At 34.1% G+C, this 24,298-nt stretch overlaps 2 protein-coding genes across 7 annotated transcripts in view; both read left to right on the top strand.

Annotated features, from left to right (window-relative positions):
• Positions 1-5,409, top strand: part of LOC138326698 (adhesion G-protein coupled receptor G2-like) — a 56,466-nt gene extending 51,057 nt beyond the window's left edge. For all 6 annotated transcript variants that reach the window (XM_069272720.1, XM_069272706.1, XM_069272736.1 and 3 more), the window contains one exon: positions 2,774-5,409. In XM_069272720.1, coding sequence (XP_069128821.1) covers positions 2,774-2,832 — 59 coding nt within the window. In that variant the 3' untranslated portion in view covers positions 2,833-5,409. The remainder of the gene's footprint in view (positions 1-2,773) is intronic.
• Positions 5,410-18,376: 12,967 nt separating this feature from the next.
• LOC138326661 (protein lin-28 homolog) overlaps positions 18,377-24,298 on the top strand; it is a 56,146-nt gene continuing 50,224 nt past the window's right edge. Inside the window, exon 1 of the mRNA XM_069272695.1 lies at positions 18,377-18,582. Within this exon, the coding sequence (XP_069128796.1) occupies positions 18,576-18,582 (7 nt within the window). The 5' untranslated portion in view covers positions 18,377-18,575. The remainder of the gene's footprint in view (positions 18,583-24,298) is intronic.

Here is a 24,298-nt window from a genome sequence, read left to right as displayed (position 1 = left end):
CCCGTGTTATGCATGGTAATATTACTAATAGTTCGATCACTTTTGACGTTGGTTGTTTGGATATGCATGGTATGGCCTATAGGAGCAGAGTAATGAGATTATAGGAAACCTTCAGCTTAACCTTCCCAGCCTAAAATAGTCTCCTAGCCTAATAAGATAAGACACAACACTTTTCATTTTGATTTTCGGTAAATAAATGTTACGTCTTTGCATATTAACGAGTTGCCTCCCGTGCGGGAAAGTATCAGTTGTGGCGTCATCATTTTTGATACGTCGTTTTCTCTAAAATTATGACGTTTACCTCGTAACCACATGACGTCACAATCAATTTCTACCGGTAAGGGCAGATAGCTCTAATGTCCAAAAGCACCATTGAAAACCGATTATATAAGCTATTAATGTTTATATCGATTATTGGGCTTATCCTCCCGGCATTCATAAACCCCATAGATTTGCTGTCCCTGCATGTAAATTGGTTCGAAACGAATGCTTGCAATACATGTTGGTGGAATTATATACATGTATGATATAAAAAAAAAACAGCATTTGTCATGGTAAGAAAACCGAGCTTCTAAATGTGTAAATGTTCCGGGTTTTGTCATTCAGGTAAGCATACCACGCTTTGCCGCGCGGGTAAATGTTCTGGACTTTATTTAGTATGAGCAGATACTAGGGTCCAGTTTCATGAACATTCCTTAACTTTAAGGAATTCCTTAACTTAAAATTCTCCATAGCAAAGCATTACAAATTTTAAGGAAGACTCCTTGGCTTAATATTTTTCCTTAACTTTTATAATGCTTTTCTATGGGGAAATTCAAGTTGAGGAATTCCTTAAAGTATAGGAATGTTCATGAAACTGGGCACAGTATCACACTTAGGGTACTCAGCTTTGTTAGGCATGTAAAGTAATATGGCTTATCCAAGCAGAAAAAATATATCAGGCTTTGTCAGGTAGGTGACAATGTCAGACTTTACTAGGTAGGTAAAGGTATTATCAAAAGAGTTTCGGCTTCATATGATTGTTTTAGCTTCAATGTCTATGCTCCAAAGGCTTGATATCATAAAACAGATATACACAGACATCGCACTGATTACTGACTGCTGTTAATGGATATTGAGTTGTGTTGTATAACAATACATTAGTGATCACAGTGAATGAAAGTTTGAACCTGTGTTTTTAGAATGTTTTATTTGATTTATAGAATTAGTATTCCTCACTTGTTTGACGTGTATGTATATGTGGTTTTAGGTTTGTGAACATCCTACTAACGTATTAACGGTGATCAATGCAGTCCCGTATTTATCCCTAACCTATATAAGAGGCATTATATATATTATAAATATATAAGACCTTGAGTTTTCCTGTACTGTACAGGGAGCATGACGTCATCAATGTATGCGACGTAGCTATACCGCCAATATCGATGATGTCATTTTTACGCAAATCAACGTTTTTATGGTATTGGCGATATCAAAATGCTTCTAAAGCTAGGTTTACGTTATGTGTCGGTAGCCACGGTAGCTCCGTTTGTCCGAAACGCTTATCTATCACGTCCTTATCGCATTGTTTCACGTTGTTTCACGTTGATTCACGATCACCCCGTTTTGTCAACGGTTGCCTGAAACGTAATTGCCATGGCCGCTAGGAACAAAGTGAAAACCTAGCATTAAGCAACTGTTAATTTACCTATAACTTACTGGAGAAAAATGTCAAACATTATTATTTCAAATAAATAGAGAAATCTCAGCCCTTTTGAAAACTGGCTGGTCAGCACTCACCAAACCTCGTGTTGATCAGTAAAACTCTTGCGCTTGGCCAAGTAGAAATATCTCTATCTTACTGAAATATTCTTTCTTGACATATATTTTCATTAAGAAAAACCATGTAGTAGCAAGCTTTTCCTTCACTTAACCGTACATACATTCAATGTCAAATGTAAAAAAATTCGGAAATAAAAAAAAAGAATTTTACCCTTTTAATATAATCTGTTCTGAATTTCTTATAGCTAAACTGTATATAAAAGTACATGTTAAAGTTTTACATCCAACAATCGATGATCTTAATTCAGCATGCATATTTCATATATATATAATCTTACTTGAGTGCTCATTTCATATGATATTTTAAGAAAACGAGTCTAAGAAGTTTTTATTTTTGCGAGCCTTGCTTGGCGAGCGAGCAAAAATTAAAACTTCGAGACGAGTTTCATAAAATTTCATTGAAATGAACACAAATTTAAGATACGTTTTATCACATATCTACAAATACCTACATAACAAAGAATGTCACGTCAAAATGTATTCCAACAAATCCAGCAGAGACTGCCATTTTGTCCTGCTATCCTCGTAATCCTCACGTTGCGTCATCTTTCCTGGCGTTATTTTATTGTTGCTGTCTGACGTCATAATGAATTTCTATTTTTGAATATAATGAAAATCGCTCCATGTCGTATTACACTAGTGACATATGCAAAATATATTACACGGTCGAAATCACTGGCTATCAGGCGGATTATGTGATAAATAGCTTGATTTCATTATACGGAGATTTTCTTTGTAATTACTACAATGTATTGCATCCTATCAAATTGATTTACTAACAATTTTTAGCAGTTACAGCTATTTTGTAATTTTATTCGGTCAGTTACAAGTTATGTTTCGTTACTTTTTAATTTTTTACTTTTTATTTTATTTTTACTGATTTTATATTCACCCGACGCAAATCTTATTTAGCAATACTCGCATATTACTTTTGCTTTTTTTCCTGTTACAGTACCTACAATGGAGAATACAAGAGCACGATTCCCCTCATATGGAGACTCCACAGTGTAGCGGTCCATACACGACAATATTAACTCAAATCTCATTCCATAATATTGTCCCTATTCAAATCATGTTTTAATCATCCCTCGGCCCAAACATCATATATTTTTATAGAGATAACTCCATGATTATTTCATTTGAACAATCGGCCTTCCATCGTTTACTACAGGAGCACATACTCAGTAAATGCACTAAGGGTTAACATTGCACAATATTGTAACTATGACATTAAATTTAGTGAAATGTCATTCAATTTGTTAAAAATTATAGCGTCTTATAAATTATGTATATGATGTATGCTTATTAAGTGAGTATGGTGTGTGAAATTTTAGATTGACCTCAATAATTATTTAACATATCTGTGAGTTTTTTTCTAGATAAGGAAAATGTCGGTGTTTTTTTTCTCTATGGTTTGTCGTAAATATCCTTTGTCTGGTCGGATATAGATAATCTAACAAAATATGAATTCTCATACGGCATTATCCTATATTTGATGGTCCAAGACACTTCAATACTTTGCTTGGGTTAGCTGTTTTGTGTATTTTTAATTAGTATTTTTATGCAAACTGTAATTAACAAGTTGGCAGTGTTTGACGTCTTTCCTGTAACTGTGCAAACTGCATTTGGATACTTAACTGTGTTAATTATACGTTACAGATTAATACAATTTCAGTTTTAATTGTAGTAAATCATTGCTATAATTGCATAACTCATATTTCAATGTCTTTCCAGTGTTATGTCATTTCTGTCGTTTCGTTTTCCTGTGTTACATTTGTTTCATTTAGTAAATGTGTTCACTGTACGAATTTATATTTTATCATTTCACTTTAGCAGTATTTCAATAATTAACCAGTTTAACCAGTATTTTATTGTACTAACTACTTCCGCTGCTGCGCAGTACATCTACGACTTATATAGGACAAATAGTTGATATTTGAAATCAGCATGCGTTTATTTTTTAACCATATAACTAGCAATATTGATCCATTTATATTCTGTATCAATTTTACTGTACCTCGTAATAAATGTATCTCTTTTTTATGATACATCAATGTAAATGATATGATGTTGATAACTTGCTTAAATTTAGCGAATGTTTTTAAATAATTATTTACTGTAACAGGAAGCTTCCATGCACATATATGTATCCGTATGTAAACAATTGAATTTTTGTTATGTGATTTTAAAAGTTGGATAGATATGAAAGAGAATGAATGTTTGAACGAAGGAATGAATCTCAAAGAAGACATAAGATGACAGAATGGCGGAGTGATTGATATTAATATTGACAGTGTGCAAAATGTGTTATTCTCTCATTTTTGTATTTCATGTTGAGAATACATACTCCATTCTCTCCTATTACTTTCACCGAAAGGAAATATCAAGGTAATCGTCAATCAGATTTTAATTAATAAAATGTTTTATGTGCCGTTCATTTAAATGCTGTCTACCAAATTGGGTTGAAGTTTTCTAACCATGCAAAGAACAAGATATGATTTTAACCACATTAATTATTTTAAAAAATACGCTTTAACTCATTGATGTCATATCGGATCTGAATCTTTTATTTCAAATACTGTAGCCACTACATTTTCGCGATACATATTTTTGCGCTATTTCGCGAGATTGCACGACTAAAACGACAGTAGTACTTAACTAATACGATTTAATAATTGGTTACAACATATTTATATGTATTATATAATAACGCTTATTGACAATCATTATATTAATCACCTTTGTAAAACATTCCTTGACGTCTCATAATATAAAGTATGTATTATATCTCATTTTATTATATTATATTTTACGATAGAAGCTTATAGATTGTAAAGTTTTTGAACATAACTATCAAATGATACCCACTTTAGAACCTTGCACTGTCACCCAAAGATGTATTACAGAGGCTTACAGCTGGTTATGCCATGTGCGCTTTTAATCTGTTATTATTCTGGGTTTGGATATTACAAAGTTATCAGCCCTTGCGGGTAGGTATTGATTGTGACGTCATGTGTTTACGAACGTAGCGCCATAATTTTGAGAGATAACGGTATGAGTTTCGTTCGCAAAATAATGATGTAACCATCGATACCTACACGCAAGGGAGGTTACTCTGTATTACTCAAAGATGGAATAAGAGAACAAGAAATAGAAAGCATTCGTATTTGCTGCTTTTACATACATGTGGACTACTCTTGACGGTACTTACAAAAAGCTTTTCGGAACAAATCTAGATAAATCTAAGGTTACAATTGTTTATACTTGACATATGTAGAAACTATTGAATTATATATACTTTGCAGCTAGCTATAGATCAAGAAAATAAAATAAGTAGCCATTGGAACTCGATATCGTTTATCATAGTCCATGAAAGTGTTTATTTGTGTATTTGCCTTGAATGCAGCTGTAATTAATATTTTAAAAGAGTTGATTTAAATGAAAATGATTAAAGGAATATGTATATAGACGAGTGTTTTCTATAGCAACCACTCCAGAGTCACGTGTCATATTTTATTGTTACGAAATGCATAATACGTTATGTACTTGTATAACGATATAAAACAAAATAAACTAACTTGAAAATAGTTTTCGCTGTTTTCATTTTGATTAAGAACACTTTAAGTATTTGATTGTCTTTACTCTATGTCATAAAATAATCTTTTCCGTCTGATTTCACATTTTTTCAAGTGATATTTACCTTTAAAAGTACTTAAATTCAGATGAAAAAATAATGGCATTATCAGGTAACAATTGATTGATTTTCAAGTAAAATTGTTGAAACATATCTTTTGATAACATAAAGTGGGATATTCAGGTTACGAAGACCAAAGGCAATTCATTAAACAATAAGTACTAAATATCCACATATAAACAAATAAAATCTAAACATGGAAAAAACGAAAAAAAAATAACGATTTTGGGCGATGAGTTTGCTTGTCATCGGCATAATCTCCACGATATAAAAGAAAGTATCAAATCCAATATGAAACAAAATCTTGTTAAGATGAAGTACACATATGCACCGTCAGTTTTTATACATTAAGAATTTAAATGAAGATGAACAATGTTATAATCTTTTAAAAATCATATAATCGTTATAAACTCAAAATAATATTTTACACACCTGAAAATATGATAATTTTATTTTGCAACGTAATGTTCAAAAGATAATTTTACATACTAAAGAATTAAGTTTTTGATAAATACATGCATTCATAATTCACTCATCTACTCGACATTTGTTTGATGACCATTGCTGTTCCTCTGAAAGTAATTTTTGGCGAAATGACAATATGTTATTCGCTAATAGGTTGTTTATGGGATCTCTGTGTGACAACGTATTAATGAATGAATTGAGAACTCTTATTTTCCATATGATGATAACCCATTGAGCGTTTTTTTTATTGTCTTTGTCCCTCAGGTAAACGACCCATACCTTCCACCAACCGACCTTTACCTTGCTACAACCTCAAGTTATAAGGGTTACAAGTCACAGAAATGATGCTTTAAAATAAAACGTAAAACTGATTCTCCTGCTGCTGTTGAGTCACCTGGTGCGCCTATAATATCGCCTAACCACAATACCATCTGTCCGGAAGTAAAGAAATGCAGCTCAATGAGTTTGTAGCTGTGAAAATGGGAGTGTCACCTGATGAGCTAGCCACATGAAAGGGCGCCTGTCACAAAAGCAGATATAACCTTCGGTAAAGAAATGATAATTTCGTCCGATTCCGTACAGAAAATAGATTTGATGGTTATAGAGTTTGACTGAGATGTAATTTTGATGGGATCTACAGCCTGTGGTTTTAGAAGCCCGTATATAAGGACTTCGGTGAACTCGGTAGAATCTGCCACCCGATATACCACTGTTAGACCCGCAGGCACCACCATTGTGACGGAGTTTACATCTAAATAATATTTCACATCTTGACTTATACAAGTATGGTAATATGTTTTAAAGAAACGCATGCACCGATTAGCCTTTCTGAACAGTAACCAGTAATACATATACGCGATAAACCAGAAGAAAAGCCCCCGTCTCAAGGTGAATGATTTATGACCGGTATTAGATAATTTCTCGATAAAAACACCAACACCTAACAATATGCAATGCTGCTGTTTATCAGAGTGCAAAAACATTTTGCCATCCCTAATTACGATTCAAACGCAAACCGCCCGGTTTACCCTCTACGCCATAATGGCTGCTTTCGCGAGCATGCGGTCAGTTTAAAAGACAGGTTACATGTGGTCCATGTCAGTTAAAGCCAAAAACATTGCGCACTTGTATACAAACTGACAATCTGAAATGTTTTCTGTGACCAATAGAATTAGGGATCTACATTTGAAGGAGACCGGAAGTGCGACTTTTCCTCGATTTATTGTTTTTTCAATAACTGTTCTCATTTGACGCAGCAGCCTGCAATACTGGAATTCCCAATATTTTTCAACAATGCCTGATCAATTGGAGACAATGGAGAGTGATATGTGTCCCGAACAAATTCTGGATGAATCCTGCAACGACGAAGATATGTCCGAAATGTCATCAGAAGGTAAGAGGCATTATGTAATGATTGCATTTATGATTGTATGGATCAAATAATTTATAGCTTTATAGTTTGCAAACTGCATAATATACACACTTATTATCATAATTTCTGCTTTTGGAGGGTTTTGGAATTTCCACATTGATCACAGATGATTATGACGTTATGTTTTGCTCTCATTAGCACGATATGACCTTGATTTTAACATCATATTCGGTTATGCTTGATATATGTATACTCTTATCATAATTTCTTCTTTGGAGGGTTTTGGAAATTTACCAGAAATAATATTGACTTTTTTATTATATTATATCTAGATATGACCTAGAAATAAACTTTACATTATGTTATTATTGATAACATACATGAATTCGTCACCAAAAGATTTTTGTGTAGCTAGCATGTTAAGCTATGTATCACCACCTGGTGGCGACTCATCTTTAATGGTTTTTACGCTTCTGCGTTTTATAGATTTCTGTATGACTTAGTCATCATAGGTGATTTTATTGACGATACTGATAACACCTCACAATGTGCGAATGTATCGTTCTAAAGTTAGCTGAAGAGGAAATGTATCTAGTCATACATATAAACATTTTAAAGTCATTGTGATATTACTTATTCTGTTATTTCAAGAACAATGAAACTCCTTTTAAAGACTAACCCCGACCTTTTCACATTATAACACTGCATTGCAGTACGAAGTGTTATATGTATTATATAGTCATATGTAATACTATGAAAATGCAACATGCCAGCTATCAATATCCATATCCTTATGTATCGATTATAATAATTAATATAGAATTATACCAAAATATGCCAATAATAGATCATAATGTTGAGAAAATGTCAATAATGATATGTGATATTACGTATGGATATTGTGCCAGTTGATTTGGATGATTAAATTCAAATTTATAGTTTCAGTCTTTTCCTTTACCATGACGTATATACAAGTTCAATTCACCTACATTTACTAGATAATTTTGCTATCATAATTATGTACATACATGTTTTCAATATTGACAACCCCTCCAAGGACACTCTTACAGAATTCCAAAGTTGACTCATTCATTTGATGATGAAATACATAAGAATTCTTTATCGTTTTTTTTTTAAATGAAAACAATCAATATTTATGCTATTGAATTTACGAATTTCAAAACATTCTATTGTATATTATCTTTAAGTTAGCTTTTTTGAATGAAAAGCAGATTTGTATATAAAATATTTTTGATGCTGTCATTTATACAGAGGGATAATTCATTGTATTACTGCGTAGTCCTGACTGCGTAGTACTTACTAAATTCCGATGAACACCAGCTCGTTTGTTTTGGAAAGGTTGTGTAATAACTGTTTGTAGGTTGCGGAAGTACGATTTTCATTATTGTTTTGTGGTAAGAATAAAAAGGAGCCTAAAACGGATTTGATGTAAACGAACATAACATTTGTAAATAAAACCAGTCAATGTCACAAAACTGATCAAAATAATAATTTCTTCATATTAATATATAGTATAAAACGTCTGGGTAATTAGCACATATTTCGTTGTAAACATCTTCGTAACTTAATGAATTTAATTTAATTGAAATAATTACTTACCACTTCTTTCATCATAATCCTAAGCCTTCTGGCGACGTTTGCTGCAGTAAAATGTAATATTTCTGTCAGCACTTGATCAATGGAGCATAACCAATCCTGCACACATATGACGTAATCGGGAAGATTCCTTTGATCATCTAGGGACGTATCTAGACGCTTCGTTGGTCAAATGGAACAGGGGTTACGGTATCCGTTTTATTGCAAATGAAAGAAGATGTAATAACTTCATTGTTAGACCTCCCGCACTGTAGCTGAATTATGTGCTAGCATCGATAAAAATAGTAAATCTCAAGCGATGGTTTAGAACTGGTAACATTCGAAATCGCAATTAAGTCTGGTTTTTTCATGTTTTGTTAACCATTAACACATAAACAATGATACTTTTACATGCAGTTCCAGAATATTCACTAACAAAACTGTTTACTTCATAGAATTACATATCATTATACAATCAACTGAAAATAGTTCTATTTCAGATAAGAGCAAGCTTCGTAGCAAACCGTAACCCCATTATAGTGTTATCATTATAAAGGAATATTCTAGAAAATCAGTTTAGTGTAACCTTGGTTTTCTAATTTCATGGTCCTTAAATTGAACAAAGGTATGAAGGGTTTACAGAAGTGCTTGCAGCTCGCATGCAGCATTTTTTAAAAGTGCTATGTAATTATTTATTATTGCGACAGCACTAAAGGATTGGTTCTCAAAAGCGAAACTTTCAGGTCTCTGCTCTAAAGGGAGGTTAAAATCACATATCTTATCACCTGTAAAATCTTGGGCATTGATTTCCTTTATCTATTATAATTGTTATTTTAAATCGTAGACCAGTCACACAAAATAATGGTAAAAATGTGAAAATCTTTCAAATGTGATTAGTGCATATCAAAATGATATTATTCATGTGTTTCAAAGGAATATACTCCATATAAGTATTTTTTTATATTGAGCGTTCATTATTCACAATCCACATTATCCTGACTGAACATAAAGAATCCCCTCAGATGTCACCTCGTGTTCATGGACCGGAAACTTTTATATCTTTAAAAGGTGAAGAGACTGCACTTCAATGCATTTTGTTAAAGGTAAAAAATTAAGTTAATCGATTTTACCTGTGCTGGGCACGTGTCTGTTATAACGTAACTTGACAAGAAAAAAACCACATAAAAGGCACAATCCAGGTACACTATAACCTAGATTATATTGCTGATGATAACGAGGCGACATGTAAACATCTTAAATAGTAGAGGAGTCCCTAACTGGTTCGATTTAGGAATGAATAATTACCTTTGATTCCATAACATTACCGATGTACTTGTTTACAATATAGGTTAAGATGTCTAATGTAATAGTATTATCGATGTTATATCGTCGTTTTATGTCAACACTTTTTATGTTGCCTCACTGTTCTAAGGTCAAAACGCACATAAACACCATACTTGAAGATCTTATCTCATTTCATCTTCAATTGTTATGCAAATTCTTTCTCCCTCAAACAGTTATGCAAAACGTGACAACAAAAATCGATTAGCTAAGCTTCAACCTACTATACGTCGCTGTATTTTGTTACGCCACAGTAGTTTTTCTGTGCCAGACCAATCAGAGTAGCTAAATGGCACAACCAATCACATTACGCAAGATATTTATTGGATAACGCAGACACGCCCACTCATTAGTATTCATGAGTATGACTGATTATTCATGTGTAACCAGTATGTCGCCGCGTAATGGTGAAAAAGCGGGTCACATTCTTTGCGCGTATACACGTGGAATATATTAACATAAAATCAGCCATTCACAAAAGCCAAGAAAACAACATCTTATTTCTTAAAAAATGTCACAAACAACGTTCATTATAAAAAAGTGAACGAAAACGAAACATAAATATAAACAATATAAGTACATTTTATTTACATATTTTATGTTGTTGGTCTTAAATTAAAGGAAATCCAAACAAGTCAATGTATATCGAACTTGACCTAATTTCTGATAGCAAGCTTACATAGGACCAAGCCTTTATTACAAAGGGCTGGAACTGCAAACATCTAAAGTGATATAACACAGATATTTATCTGCTAGTAATGATATAAATGTCTAGACCTGCAGACATATTCAAATATCATAGTAACTACTTATTATATAAAGCATCGACGTAAAAAACCTTCACTTTCTGATAAATATATACATATACAAAATTTGAAAAGTGTTACGGCTGTGTTTTCATTTGTTCGGTTACTTTTCTTTTCATCATTAATTTAGTTTGATTTTTGTAACCTTTACATAGTTCTTTTAAATTACTATCTCTTTCAAATATTCTTGAACAGAATAAAGCAACATCGAGTAAGGTCAACTTTGACATATAGTGAAGAAAATTACATAATGATATATATATATAATACAAATATGTAGGTAAAATGCATCAAAGAGGAGTGTTGTATCATAACTGTTTTTGAGTTACGGCATACAGGTTATCCAATAAGTTATCTAAATTTGTATAACAACTGTCGTCAACGAAGCCAGCTGATCTTTTTGGACACCTGCTTCAATTCACCTTGACCTTGTTCCACGAGACTTAATCGTGTTATAACAAATATAGGGGTAGCAGTTCCAGTAATGAATTCTCATCATTTTATTACAATTTACAATAGTTCTTTCTCCTTCAAGAAAGATGGACCGAATCGTTATTATCAAGTCTTAAAGCACCTTCAGAAAAGAATCTTCAAATTGGTTAATGTAAGTCATGCTGGCCTAGAAATTCGCTTTTGATCTAGAGTAGATAAAAAAACTCGGTTAAATAAGTTTATCGTACACTTCTTCTAGCAACCAGTGTTCAAGTGATTTTGTCTCTCACATAACGAAACATTGACACTCTGAAATCTAACTCTTCTAGAATTGTATTCCATTCAAATGGGGTTCACCTGCACATATACCCACATGACAGGTTATTATTCCCTTGAATATGATATATGCAATGGAAGGGGGATTAAAGCCATTTTTTTCATAGTGACTTAATTTTACTTATAGATGCTCCACCGCTGAAGAATGATTATTATTATCTTTATTTCCTTCAAAATGAAGAGTATATAATGATAATACAAATGTAAATGAAAATACATATGATAACAGCATGAGATAATATGTACAAAATTAGAGGGGGAATAGGGGGAAAATACATAACATGATTATTATAAATCAGAGAAAGAGAGAAGAGGGCACAATTCTATCGGATATTTCTATATCAAATTATTTTCAATATCTTTATATATTCATAAACGAGTAAGTTTTAATCAGTTACATATACAAATTGAACATCTTTTTAAAAGTATACACGCATGTCAATCTGAGTTATTCTATATCATACCATTCCAATGTATAGTCCAAGGGACCTCCTAATAATACATGTATTAGCTCAAAATCTGAGAGGGAGTATAAATATGAAATAAAATCTACATTTGTGAATGATACAATTGAACATATGAAATCATTTCTTATTTGTTCAGTTAATGAAAAATTCAAAACAATATGACTAACAATATCAGTGTAAAAGTGTCCACAATAGTGACATAATATTACAGAATTTTCTAAACGTACAGACACAATCATTTTCATAATATATCTTACATTTTCAAGGCAAGAGCTAGTTTCCAAAGGAAATGGGGTTTTTAACAATCATGTAATGATAAGCACCTTCAGAAAAGAATCTTCAAATTGGTTAATGTAAGTCATGATGGCCTAGAAATTCGCATTGATCTAGAGTAGATAAAAAAACTCGGTTAAATAAGTTTATCGTACACTTCTTCTAGCAACCAGTGTTCAAGTGATTTTGTCTCTCATATACCGAAACATTGACACTCTGAAATCTAACTCTTCTAGAATTGTATTCCATTCAAATGGGGTTCACCTGCATATATACCCACATGACAAGTTATTATTCCCTTGAATATGGTATTTACAATGGAAGGGGGATTAAAGTCATTTTTTTCCACGGTAACTTAATTTTACTTATAGATGCTCCACCGCTGAAGAATGATAATTTTTCTCTACAAAAAGCAGACGAATTAATATCTGTCTTCAGTTACAAAAGCCACTTACTTTACACCATTACCACCATTGGAAAGCTTTTAGCTTCAAGATGAAAATAATAAAAGTTATTAATTGTGTCCCGAAAAAAACATCCATGGCACTACACCATTTCTTGAATTAAGTACTGATTTCGCATGTACAAAAAGCATAAGAAATTATTTTATATGTATTTTGGTGTTAATTAGATATATATACACCAATTAAACATCTGTTAATGCTCTAATAATAGGTATCGTTTATGCTCTTTCGGCGGTGGAGCATCTTTAATATTCATGTCCGATAACTTGATCTTAACTCACACGGTTACACTATAAATGTGTAATTTTCGCGACACTTAATTTTTGCGATTTCTCATTACCCACGAAATTAAATCGCACCCGACAACAAGTTAGTCTAAAGTATATATTTTTAGTTTTAAAACTTGTATGAGATAGCCAAGTATATTAATTCAACTGGCAAATATATCATTAACCTAAGATGTGGTCGCCAGTCTACTTTTTTATTTTGTCAAACTGTGGATTGTAGATTAGAGTTACGCCCCCTAAACCGAAAAGACCGACCAAAAAAAAAGAAAAAAAACCCAAAAAAAACCCATTTATTAACATTTTTCTCTTAAGCTGTTTTTTTTAATGCATTAGGACGCTAGTAAAACCTATTCTTTCTGTTTAACGTGGTAATTATCAAAATATTTTGGACATGTGACATCATTCAAACGTTTATTCTTAATGTTTAGTTATCCATAGAAAGTAATTGGTAGAAACTGGACAATTAGCGAGAATATTCGTAATACAATTGTATAATCATATGGGTCAACCGAATATGGTTTTACAAGATCATTTTAGAAACATGTATGAAAAATGATAATTAGAAAAACGGAAGAAAATATTATGCTTTAGATAAATTGTTCAACCCCGGGTGGAATGAAGGGAAGTTACTCTGGTGGGCTAGAATTCAGACGGTAACACTAGAGTTGTTTCCCAGGCATAAGTGTGCAGAATAATACCATCACCACAAATATTTGTCTTCTCAATTTGCGACTTTTACGACATGTCAGATCCTAGAGAATATTCATATATGGATGTAATTAGAAATTTGATACACAGGGTTTAACTGACTGTGGAAATCTTGCATCCAAATTCCTCATCCAACTCTCTTTCGGAATCCTGAGCATTAAGCAGGAACATAGGGGACATAACTAATACAATTAATGCTAAACGGTAGCTGACGTCCCTTTGCGATCTTAGATGTGATATATACTTTTAAATTACTTTTGCTATGAACTATCAATGTTCGAGTTGCTCAAATTTGTCACAAAGACGGAATAGTACAAGCTCTGTACAGGACGTGTGGTGTTCAGAGCTGCTTATACCCAAATCTATTAGCTTTACTACACTCACTTAAGTCAAATTGTTGAGCTGACAATGTACGAAAAATATCCCAAAAGGAACAAGCGAAAGTTGAACGGAAGCGTCACTACAAAAATACGCCAACCAAAAAAGGATTTTCAAAATGGAAGAAAACAAATATGAAGATGTTTCAAAACATAAAGGACGTGGAGAATGTATTACAGATGATTACAGACCTACAAGGTATAAAATGAGGGACAAACATAAAATCAACAGAGATGAACAACAGGGAGGGAAAAAACCGTACCTACCCTAGTGACTTGGATTCACCGATATAATCGTCTTTCTAGATATATAGATTAATATTAAGAAATTAAACTCTCAGGCTTATATGGATTACCAATTAAGAAATGGAATAAAGGGATTTTTATAAGAGCAATGGATAGAAACAACAAATAATGAAAGAAACCATAGGCTTTACATATTCCAGAAACAGTGAAAATCAACGATTAAAAACTCAATCAGACACAAACAAATGATACTCTGTTCTAATTCCCCTCAACGTTATTACAACGAATTCAAGTAAAGAATTCAGAAGGAAGAATGGCCTAAATGTAATAGATATTCCAGGATACGAACGTTTCATAAATGAAAGTTACCCAATCTACATCGTGGAAAAATGCATAGAGGTCTAGAGAAGCACCAAGATAGTGAAAGTGAAGAACGTTTCAAGCTTCAAGGATAAAATCTCGATTACCTTGTATGCTTGTCTGTATAGAAGCCCAATTTCTGATAAGAATGAGCTGTAAAAGCTTACCTTTGCCTATGGAGAATTCAAGCCTATCTATTGATATTTGGGATTACAACTTTTCAAGCATAGATTACAATAAATGGATGTCTAGGGCAGATAGAAAATGAAGAATTTAATAGAACTAGGGTTACCAAACCGATAGGCATTCAGTAACCGGTTACTCAGAAATCCTCATACAAAATGTAACAATTGTAGCAAACGTATATTTGCGCCACAGTTTTAAGTGCATGATGCATGCGTCAGTCAAACATATGTTTATAAAACAAACATTGATGAAGTTAGTAATCAGGTTTCTATTACATTAGCGGTAAGTGTTTATCTGTTTAATAGATATACTCAGAGATGTATGGTTAACTAAATCTCTGATATACTGTGCATATGTCAAACTAACATAGAACCATGGAAAGAAATATTCCAACAAAGGAAGGTGAAACTTTTATCATGCATCATCCACAGTGAGGCCAACATATAACCAAAGAAATGGTTTAAAATAGACTTACTGTTCATATATAACAAGTTACATTAAACCGATGAAATACTTCCAAAATGTTAACCGTATTCCAGTATATCCTATGTAGTCAATTTAAAGTCGATAATTTTCATAAAGTCACTGTCAAAAGGTAAATTCAGTCGCTCATACAAGTGGTCCTGTTGCTGACCTAAGAAATTGTCCATTAATATTACAAACATGAGGGAACTAAACGGGACAATTCAGTGATTCATATGCAACTTAACACTTCTTGAGTGACTTCCAACATTTTTTTTTCCTGAATGATGCACAATTTCGCTGGATAGTAGTGGAGAAATATATTTCTTTTGTATAAATATTGTGGATGTTTGCTATAAGTTAATTATCGTTGTCTGATACACAAACTAAAGGATGTCGACATTAGTCTGAAACAGTCAAATGGATAGAACACTTCATTAGTGATGGTTCGACACACATCAGTCGTTAAAAGGTCTGCATCATTACGTCAAAGTGGTTGAGCTGACAGACATGGAATTTTGGAAATAGGGCCTAGTAGAAGACATTTTGATTTATGAGAGGGTAATCTCCATCCTTCTTCATTCAAACGAAATTGAATTGAATATATCCTGATTTATTTTCGTGATATGGATAATTCATATTTGAAAATTCCAAGGTGTACTCCTAGATGTTAAAACTATTATCATTCAGCTTAGGTTCAGTGACAATCAAATGTACAAGTCGAAGAAAACAGTAATTAACCCATAATGGAAAGTAGGTCACAGTGACTTAGCTTTTAATCTATAATTACGTTTCATATAAATTACATTGTGTCGGAATACATCTTGGTGTAAAAACATCTAGTATACACATGCTGATCTTAAACTGTATCATGGGGCAATGTGGATAACAAAGATTTAATTACTTCCAGCAACATGATATATTACGGGTGGTATATGTCAGGGTGCAGTAATATCACTAATTATGTTTGCCAGAATCTTTTCATATGGATTATCTGTTGGCTGACATTTCGTATACACTGTATTAGATTTAATGTTGTAGTAAACATAATTCTGAATATTTGGATATTAGAATATCAAAAATAAAAAAAATCAATTTCAACATTTTTCATTTTACGTCATAATATGACGAAAATTGCATTGTAAATTATTTTTGTTAAAATCATGGCAAAATGGTTACATAAGTCTATCATTATAAGAAAGAAAACATGATATAACTGTAACACCATTGAGAGTTATAGAATTAGGTCACGGTGACCTACTTTTCACTAAAAGATATATTTGTTTCATGTATCGGATAAAGAAGAAATGAGCCTGACATACATTTGTTATTATTAACAATAAAATAGGATTAAAAAGGAAATTGACCATCCATTATATTCCGTCACATGACCTGAAATTCTTTTTATATCATGACCAACTTGAACAAATGTATCCATAGGTTAAGAACACTTATCGGTAATATCCGCAAGAGGGCCCCAATTGACACCTAGCTTTTCTAACGTGACCCTGATTTTGGACACATCCAGAATTCAGGGTTCGTATTGCTTGATTTTCGCAAATTAATAAAATTTATAAATCCAAAGAAACTATGACGCCATAAAGGAAATCTATTTTGTTTAGTTCCAGAAGTTCACAATATTTCACAATCCGTTTACTTCATGTAACAATGGAAGGATATCAATTCGAGTCGTGCTTCGGTCGTTCAGTATGAATATGATATTTTGCACAAGGATTCCTCAGGGTCAGTGGCACATAACGTAATTTTCAAAATACTCGGGGTTTTTTCTGTACTTCAACAGCGTTGTCGAAGAAAAATGAAAACAAAATCGTGTTAACTTAAAATGAACACGAAATAAATTGCCATATTCACTCAGAACATCGCAGCAAAGTTGATGTCAAATCTTAACAAAAGCCTTATTATTTTAAAATTCGCAAATGTCTCAAATACAATTATGTCATACATTTACAAGTATCACACCTGTCACACATATACACATAATAAAATAGCAGATGTGATTTATATGTGCACATGCAGGTTCATGCGAATATGTCATTTTTGTTTCACGTGTTACGTGTGTCGCATATCTACACTTGTACACATGTACACACAGAGATTCGCGTGCCTTGAAGCCAAGATCAATGTGTCACATATACAGACACATGTCATACCCACGTCATGTTTCACACGTGCATTTAAGCGCATGTTACACAAGGTGATATACACATACGCAGTTGTCACGTATGCACACATACTACACAGTTACATGCATGTATCATACATACACATCTGTCACAAATGTACATGATTCACACATATACGTACATCACACATATAAATCCTTCACACATATATTAACATTTCAAACATGCATACCAAAAATTTGCAACTTTCCATGTATTTAGATTGAGTGCTATTGCTATTGTAGGGACATACATTTGTTTGGTAATAGTATATTTGCATGTTTATCTTTCTGAAGACCACATATTCTGCCTTCATACGCGAATCATTGTTTTGATTTTTATCCAAATCAACGATGATCTATTGGTCAGCGGAATGGGCTGATGCCGACCCAACAAGACGTTCATCAACAGCTATCTAGGTCACGACCTTTAACCTTGGCTTGTATTGCATAACACTTTGACCTCAATACAATTTACTACATCGTAGTATAGTGCTGACGACCTTCCTGGCTGACCAACTGACCACAACAAACTGACCACAGTGTACATGTTTCTGCACTGGCTAGTCAATAGCAGGTTTACACACTTATGCCTTTTTGCCATTCCGAAAGTTTCGATAAAATGTGAGATTTGTGTTTTTCATGTTCAAGGATTATATGGGTACAATTTAGGCGATTCATCTGTGGATAAATATCAACTATGTCAGGTAGGTTTTTCTGTATATTGTAATTACATTGTATGTATGAGTCTACCTCTGTGTATATGTTTGTAAACATAGGGTCCAAACCGGAAAACACGTGTGTTGGTTTATGTATTATAATGAAAGTCACATTTCAATATTCAACCTCGCATATATATATAAAGTCTAATGGCTTTGATGTAATAATTAGTACCAATATGTAAACAGTGTATGTTTAAGGTTAGGTAAGGAGACTTGGCTCAAACTATTAACAGCAGGTGCGCGCGTGTCACGCCACTCTATATTTGAGATTTTCACCTTACAAGAAATTTATCACTTTGTCGATGACGTATATATGTAATCATAAGTACATGTAGAATGTCATGGTTACAGAGGTTAACAGAGGTACTTGTCCTTTCGTACTTTATCAGATTTCACAGTTACAGTAACACCATATTATTTCCGGTGTTATCAAAGGTTTAATTATCGTATCATGGAAGATAATGTGTGAATATATTTTTCGCATATAGACAATTTTGTCGATAAGTATACATATAAATAGTAACTGAAAAGCTATTTGAAGGTTGATTGGGGTCCTGCATTTAATCATATATGAATATGGTTGGTCACTACCTGGTCTATTGTAACTGATCTTCTTTTTTTTCAAATAAAATATGGTTAAATATTGTTTTAGAAACTCTCGATTGGTGCATGTGAACATATAACATAATGAACATATGATAAAATGTCTATAAACTTCAGTATCGATATGAAAAGGAGTGAATATTATTGTCTTTTTTTTACCCATCAGATCACATTCATTTTACATCAGATGATTCAGACGTCAGTGCCACAACTGTCTTTAAATAAATCGTTATACAAGTCCCTCTTGAAGACGAAAAAGCAATCCTTTTGTCTCATGCCAACAAATTAGGTTCAATGGCAGAAATATTGATAAAATAGATAGAAAATTGGAGATAATTGAAATTCACTTTTTGGTTGGAGACGGAAGAAATTCTTGTTGTTTACAGCAGTATTACATTGGTCGCTATACAGAGGTTGACATGTATTACATAGGCGGTCGCTTTATGGAGGTTGAGATAGCACATAACCTCCTGACAAGATGGCAAAGCGTGTGATGTCAACTTTCTGACAAACGTATTAGCTTTCCCTTTACCCACAGTGCCCATATCATACCTGACCTGATTAGATTTTACCTGTAGCATCTAGGTAAATAAACATGAGCTAAGCGCCGAGATGTATTGAGCGTTACTAATTATGTAAGAAGGAAAGAAGGTCAAGTTATATTTATATACTGCTGACTCTATCATGGTGGACTCCGGCCACACACACATAAAAATCGATACATCGACAGGCTTGTCGCTAAGTCTTGTCCAGTTAGACATGACAGGTCAATAACCGACTGGCCAACAGCAGTGACCAACTGACCAGTATATTTTAGAAGGCTAATTCGTCTGATAAAACCGCAAGTCCTTGATTAAAGCTCAGTATGGTAGTGGTGTAGAGTGCAGATAGGTGACGGACTGGGATGACAACGCAAAGAATGTATTCTAAAAATGACAATAGATGACTGCAATGAGAACGCATGATGGCAAGAAATGTTAATTAATGTAAATGATATACTTCCAAGTAGTTGGAAATATTGAGCAATGCAAATGAATGTATTATTAAACGGCCAAGATGGACGATTTAGATGGAATATTGAGAAATGTAAATACTATCTGTGTAACAACATAGCGACGAGTCGGAATATTGAGCTATGAATATAAATAATTTCCAAAATGTGAGACATTGGCAAGCTATGAACATGTTTTATGTTATAAAACAGAAAAGATGAATGTAAGTACGTATGCCCATGTTTTAAAAATTAATTTTTATAAATTATAAATTATGTTTTTTTAGATCTAAACAAGGTATGTATTATACAATGTAAATCCCAAAGATGACTCCTTCCGAAAATAATAAAATGAAATAGATAAATAAACAATCTGATTGATAAATAAAATTCACAAAAAATATTAACCTTCGGAAATTGCATGCCATTATTGAGTGGGGCGTGGGGCTGAGCAGATCTTTTTCAGTATCTATTATTCAAAACACGAAAGTGAATACATGTCATTTCCAGGGTGAGTATATGATATAATATGTAACTTCAATGTTGATGTTAGCCAACTGTACATTGTATGTGCAGAATCTTGTTATTATAACTAATTCCTGCCTACTACCCCCCTATCCCCCCCAACCCCTGACCACTCTTCCCATCACTAGACGACGATATTGCAGCTGCCGACTGGACCTTGGCCCAGTGTTGACCCCTGTTATCATTCCTTAATGAAGCTTGTGCTCATCGATTTCTATCCGCCGCATATAATGCCCTGACGTATTCTTATAGAATCGCTCCATAATTACAATCAGTTGAAACTTCGATCGGAACGTAATTTCGCCAGCTACATTATTTAGAGGGTTAATTAGCGATTAAATTCAATGAACTTGTTTCCTGAATAACCCTACTTTACCGAACACCATTGGATGCTGGAATTTGCAAATTTCTTTTGCCATATACGAAAGATTGTCTACTAGTTTTATTTTTATCAAGGACACCAAATTTCTTTGTGTATTGCTGTAGAACTTGTCAGAAAAATTAGTTAGTAATTAAAAGTTATAAGTTGAATAATATCTATGCATTAAAACCTGAGAATTATGTTTTGTTTTAAATAAGTGTATATATGATTTATCTTTAGCCTCAAAATAGAGATATTTCTAATATTTCGGAACTCAGATCGCAGTTTACTGTAAGTCAACCGAACTCTTTTCAACATTGCATCAGCATCATAAAACTTGATACCAAAACTAGTATATGCCGTTTCGTGGAAATGAGATAACACTTCACTGTACCTGATCATAACCTGAAATAAAGTTTGATTTGGTTTCACACTATGTTTGTCATACTATTGATGATGTCATCACACTCGATGTCAATACACAACTCTATCTTCAAAAAAACCCCAAAAAACAATAACTTGAACTAGCTACCATAAGGCCTTGATGTCTGAACAGCATTTTAGTACATTTATTTATCTAAGAGATACTCTATTTTGAATTTGAACAAGCGAAGAGAGACTATTTTTTCAATTTTCTGGAAGACATCGTCGGCACGCTACCTAGTGATCAAGACGGTAGCTATTTTGAATCTCTCGTATGATGTGCTCGTTTATAATTTCCATATTTTAAGACCAAACTCAACTTCCTTTTTATGGTAAAAACGCGACAATTCTGAAACGTGAAGATATGAGGTATGACATTTTCACATTCTTCCCCTGGTTTGAAAAAAAGTTTATTTGTTGGAGATCCAAGGTCATATTGACCCTTTAGAGGCCAAACTAAGGTTAGCAGGGTACCATCACATTACGATGTCATAATCAGTACACGGTACCACGGCGCTACATCCGGCCACATTAACCAGGACAACACGTTAACATTCATCAATATCTGAAAGTCAGGTGGCGAACACTCGGAATCAATTTTATAGTCTTCGGTTCGGTTAACAGCTTCCACAAAGACCAGAACATAAAAAGAATGATCTCGAAATACTACTGAAACAGATATAAAATGAAACAGTTAAGATATTCTAAATGGTGTGAAGACTTATTGAGGTCAGTCGAAATGGGAAACTTCACTACTGTAACCTATCAATTTAGTTAGCTCGAATGGCGATATTGTCTCATTTCCTACAATGGCGGCCAGTTTTGACCAGGAATGTACCGATCGGTTACTTGCCATCTCCTGTTCAAACATTGATTTACTTGATAACGCCCCCCTGTACATATCACCTATCTTTCGTTACACCACCTTGCATTTTTGTACAGATCTTGCATTACGCAATCCTGCCTTCCTCTTTAAACTGCGTTACTCGTCTTTACAAACATTGCTTGGCCCAATCCTGCCATCCCTTGTAAATTGTGTTACTCGCCTTTATAAACATTGCTTGGCCCAATCCTGCCATCCCTTGTAAATTGTGTTACTCGCCTTTATAAACATTGCTTGGCCCAATCCTGCCATCCCTTGTAAATTGTGTTACTCGCCTTTATAAACATTGCTTGGCCCAATCCTGCCATCCCTTGTAAATTGTGTTACTCGCCTTTATAAACATTGCTTGGCCCAATCCTGCCATCCCTTGTAAATTGTGTTACTCGCCTTTATAAACATTGCTTGGCCCAATCCTGCCATCCCTTGTAAATTGTATTACTCGCCTTTACAAGCATTGCTTGGCCCAATCCTGCCATCCCTTGTAAATTGCGTTACTCGCCTTTATAAACATTGCTTGGCCCAATCCTGCCATCCCTTGTAAATTGCGTTACTCGCCTTTACAAGCATTGCTTGGCCCAATCATGCCCTCCTCTGTACCCCACTGAACAGATCTTGCCGTGCAATACCATGCCATCGCCTCTTCTTAGCCCAATCATGCCTTCCCCTGTAAATTGCGTAACTCCCTTTTACAAACATTGCTTGGCCAAATCACGCTTTCCTCTGTAAATTGCGTTACTCCGCTTTACAAACATTGCTTGGCCCAATCCTGCCCTCCCCTGTAAATTGAGGTATTCCCCTTTACAAACATTGCTTGACCCAGTCACGCCATCCTCTGGACACCACCGAATAGATCTTGCTGTGCAATACCACGCCATCGCCTCTACGAACTTTGTTTCACTCCTTCACGTACTGCAATGTACAAACATTGCTTTACTCTAGCATGCAACCTCCTGTATAGACAACGTTTCACTCCATCATGCTTTTCCTCCTACATGCATTTTTTCATTCCATCATGCCCTTTCTCTACAGGCATTGTTTCACTCCATCATGCCCTTCCTCCTACAGGCATTTTTTCACTCCATCATGCCCTTCCTCCTACAGGCATTGTTTCACTCCATCATGCCCTTCCTCCTACAGGCATTGTTTCACTCCATCATGCCCTTCCCCTACAGGCATTGATTCACTCCATCATGCCCTCTCCTGTACAAACATTGTTTCACTCCATCATGCCCTCTCCTGTTCAAACATTGTTTCACTCCATCATGCCCTCTCTTGTACAAACATTATTTCACTCCATCATGCCCTTCCTCCTACAGGAATTGTTTCATCCATCATGCCCTCTCCTGTTCAAACATTGTTTCACTCCACCATGGCCTCTCCTGTTCAAACATTGTTTCACTCCATCATGCACTCTCCTGTACAAACATTGTTTCACTTCATCAGGCCCTCTCCTGTACAAGTATTGTTTCAACCCATTATGCCCTCTCCTGTACAAATATTATTTCACTCTATCATGCCCTCTCCTGACCAAACATTGTTTCACTCCATTAGGCCCTCTCCTGAACAATCATTGTTTCACTCTATCATGCCCTCTAATGAACAATCATTGTTTCACTCTATCATGCCCTCTCCTGTACAAACAAATATTGTTTCACTCCATCATGCCCTCTCATGAATAACCATTGATTCACTCCATCATGCCCTCTCCTGTACAAATATTATTTCACTCTATCATGCCCTCTCCTGACCAAACATTGTTTCACTCCATTAGGCCCTCTCCTGAACAATCATTGTTTCACTCTATCATGCCCTCTAATGAACAATCATTGTTTCACTCTATCATGCCCTCTCCTGTACAAATATTGTTTCACTCCATCATGCCCTCTCATGAATAACCATTGATTCACTCCATCAT

The sequence above is a fragment of the Argopecten irradians genome, chromosome 1 (assembly GCF_041381155.1).
Source record: "Argopecten irradians isolate NY chromosome 1, Ai_NY, whole genome shotgun sequence".
Taxonomy (NCBI): domain Eukaryota; kingdom Metazoa; phylum Mollusca; class Bivalvia; order Pectinida; family Pectinidae; genus Argopecten; species Argopecten irradians.
Note: the sequence above shows the minus strand (reverse complement) of the source record. Positions and strands in the feature narration are given on the sequence as shown.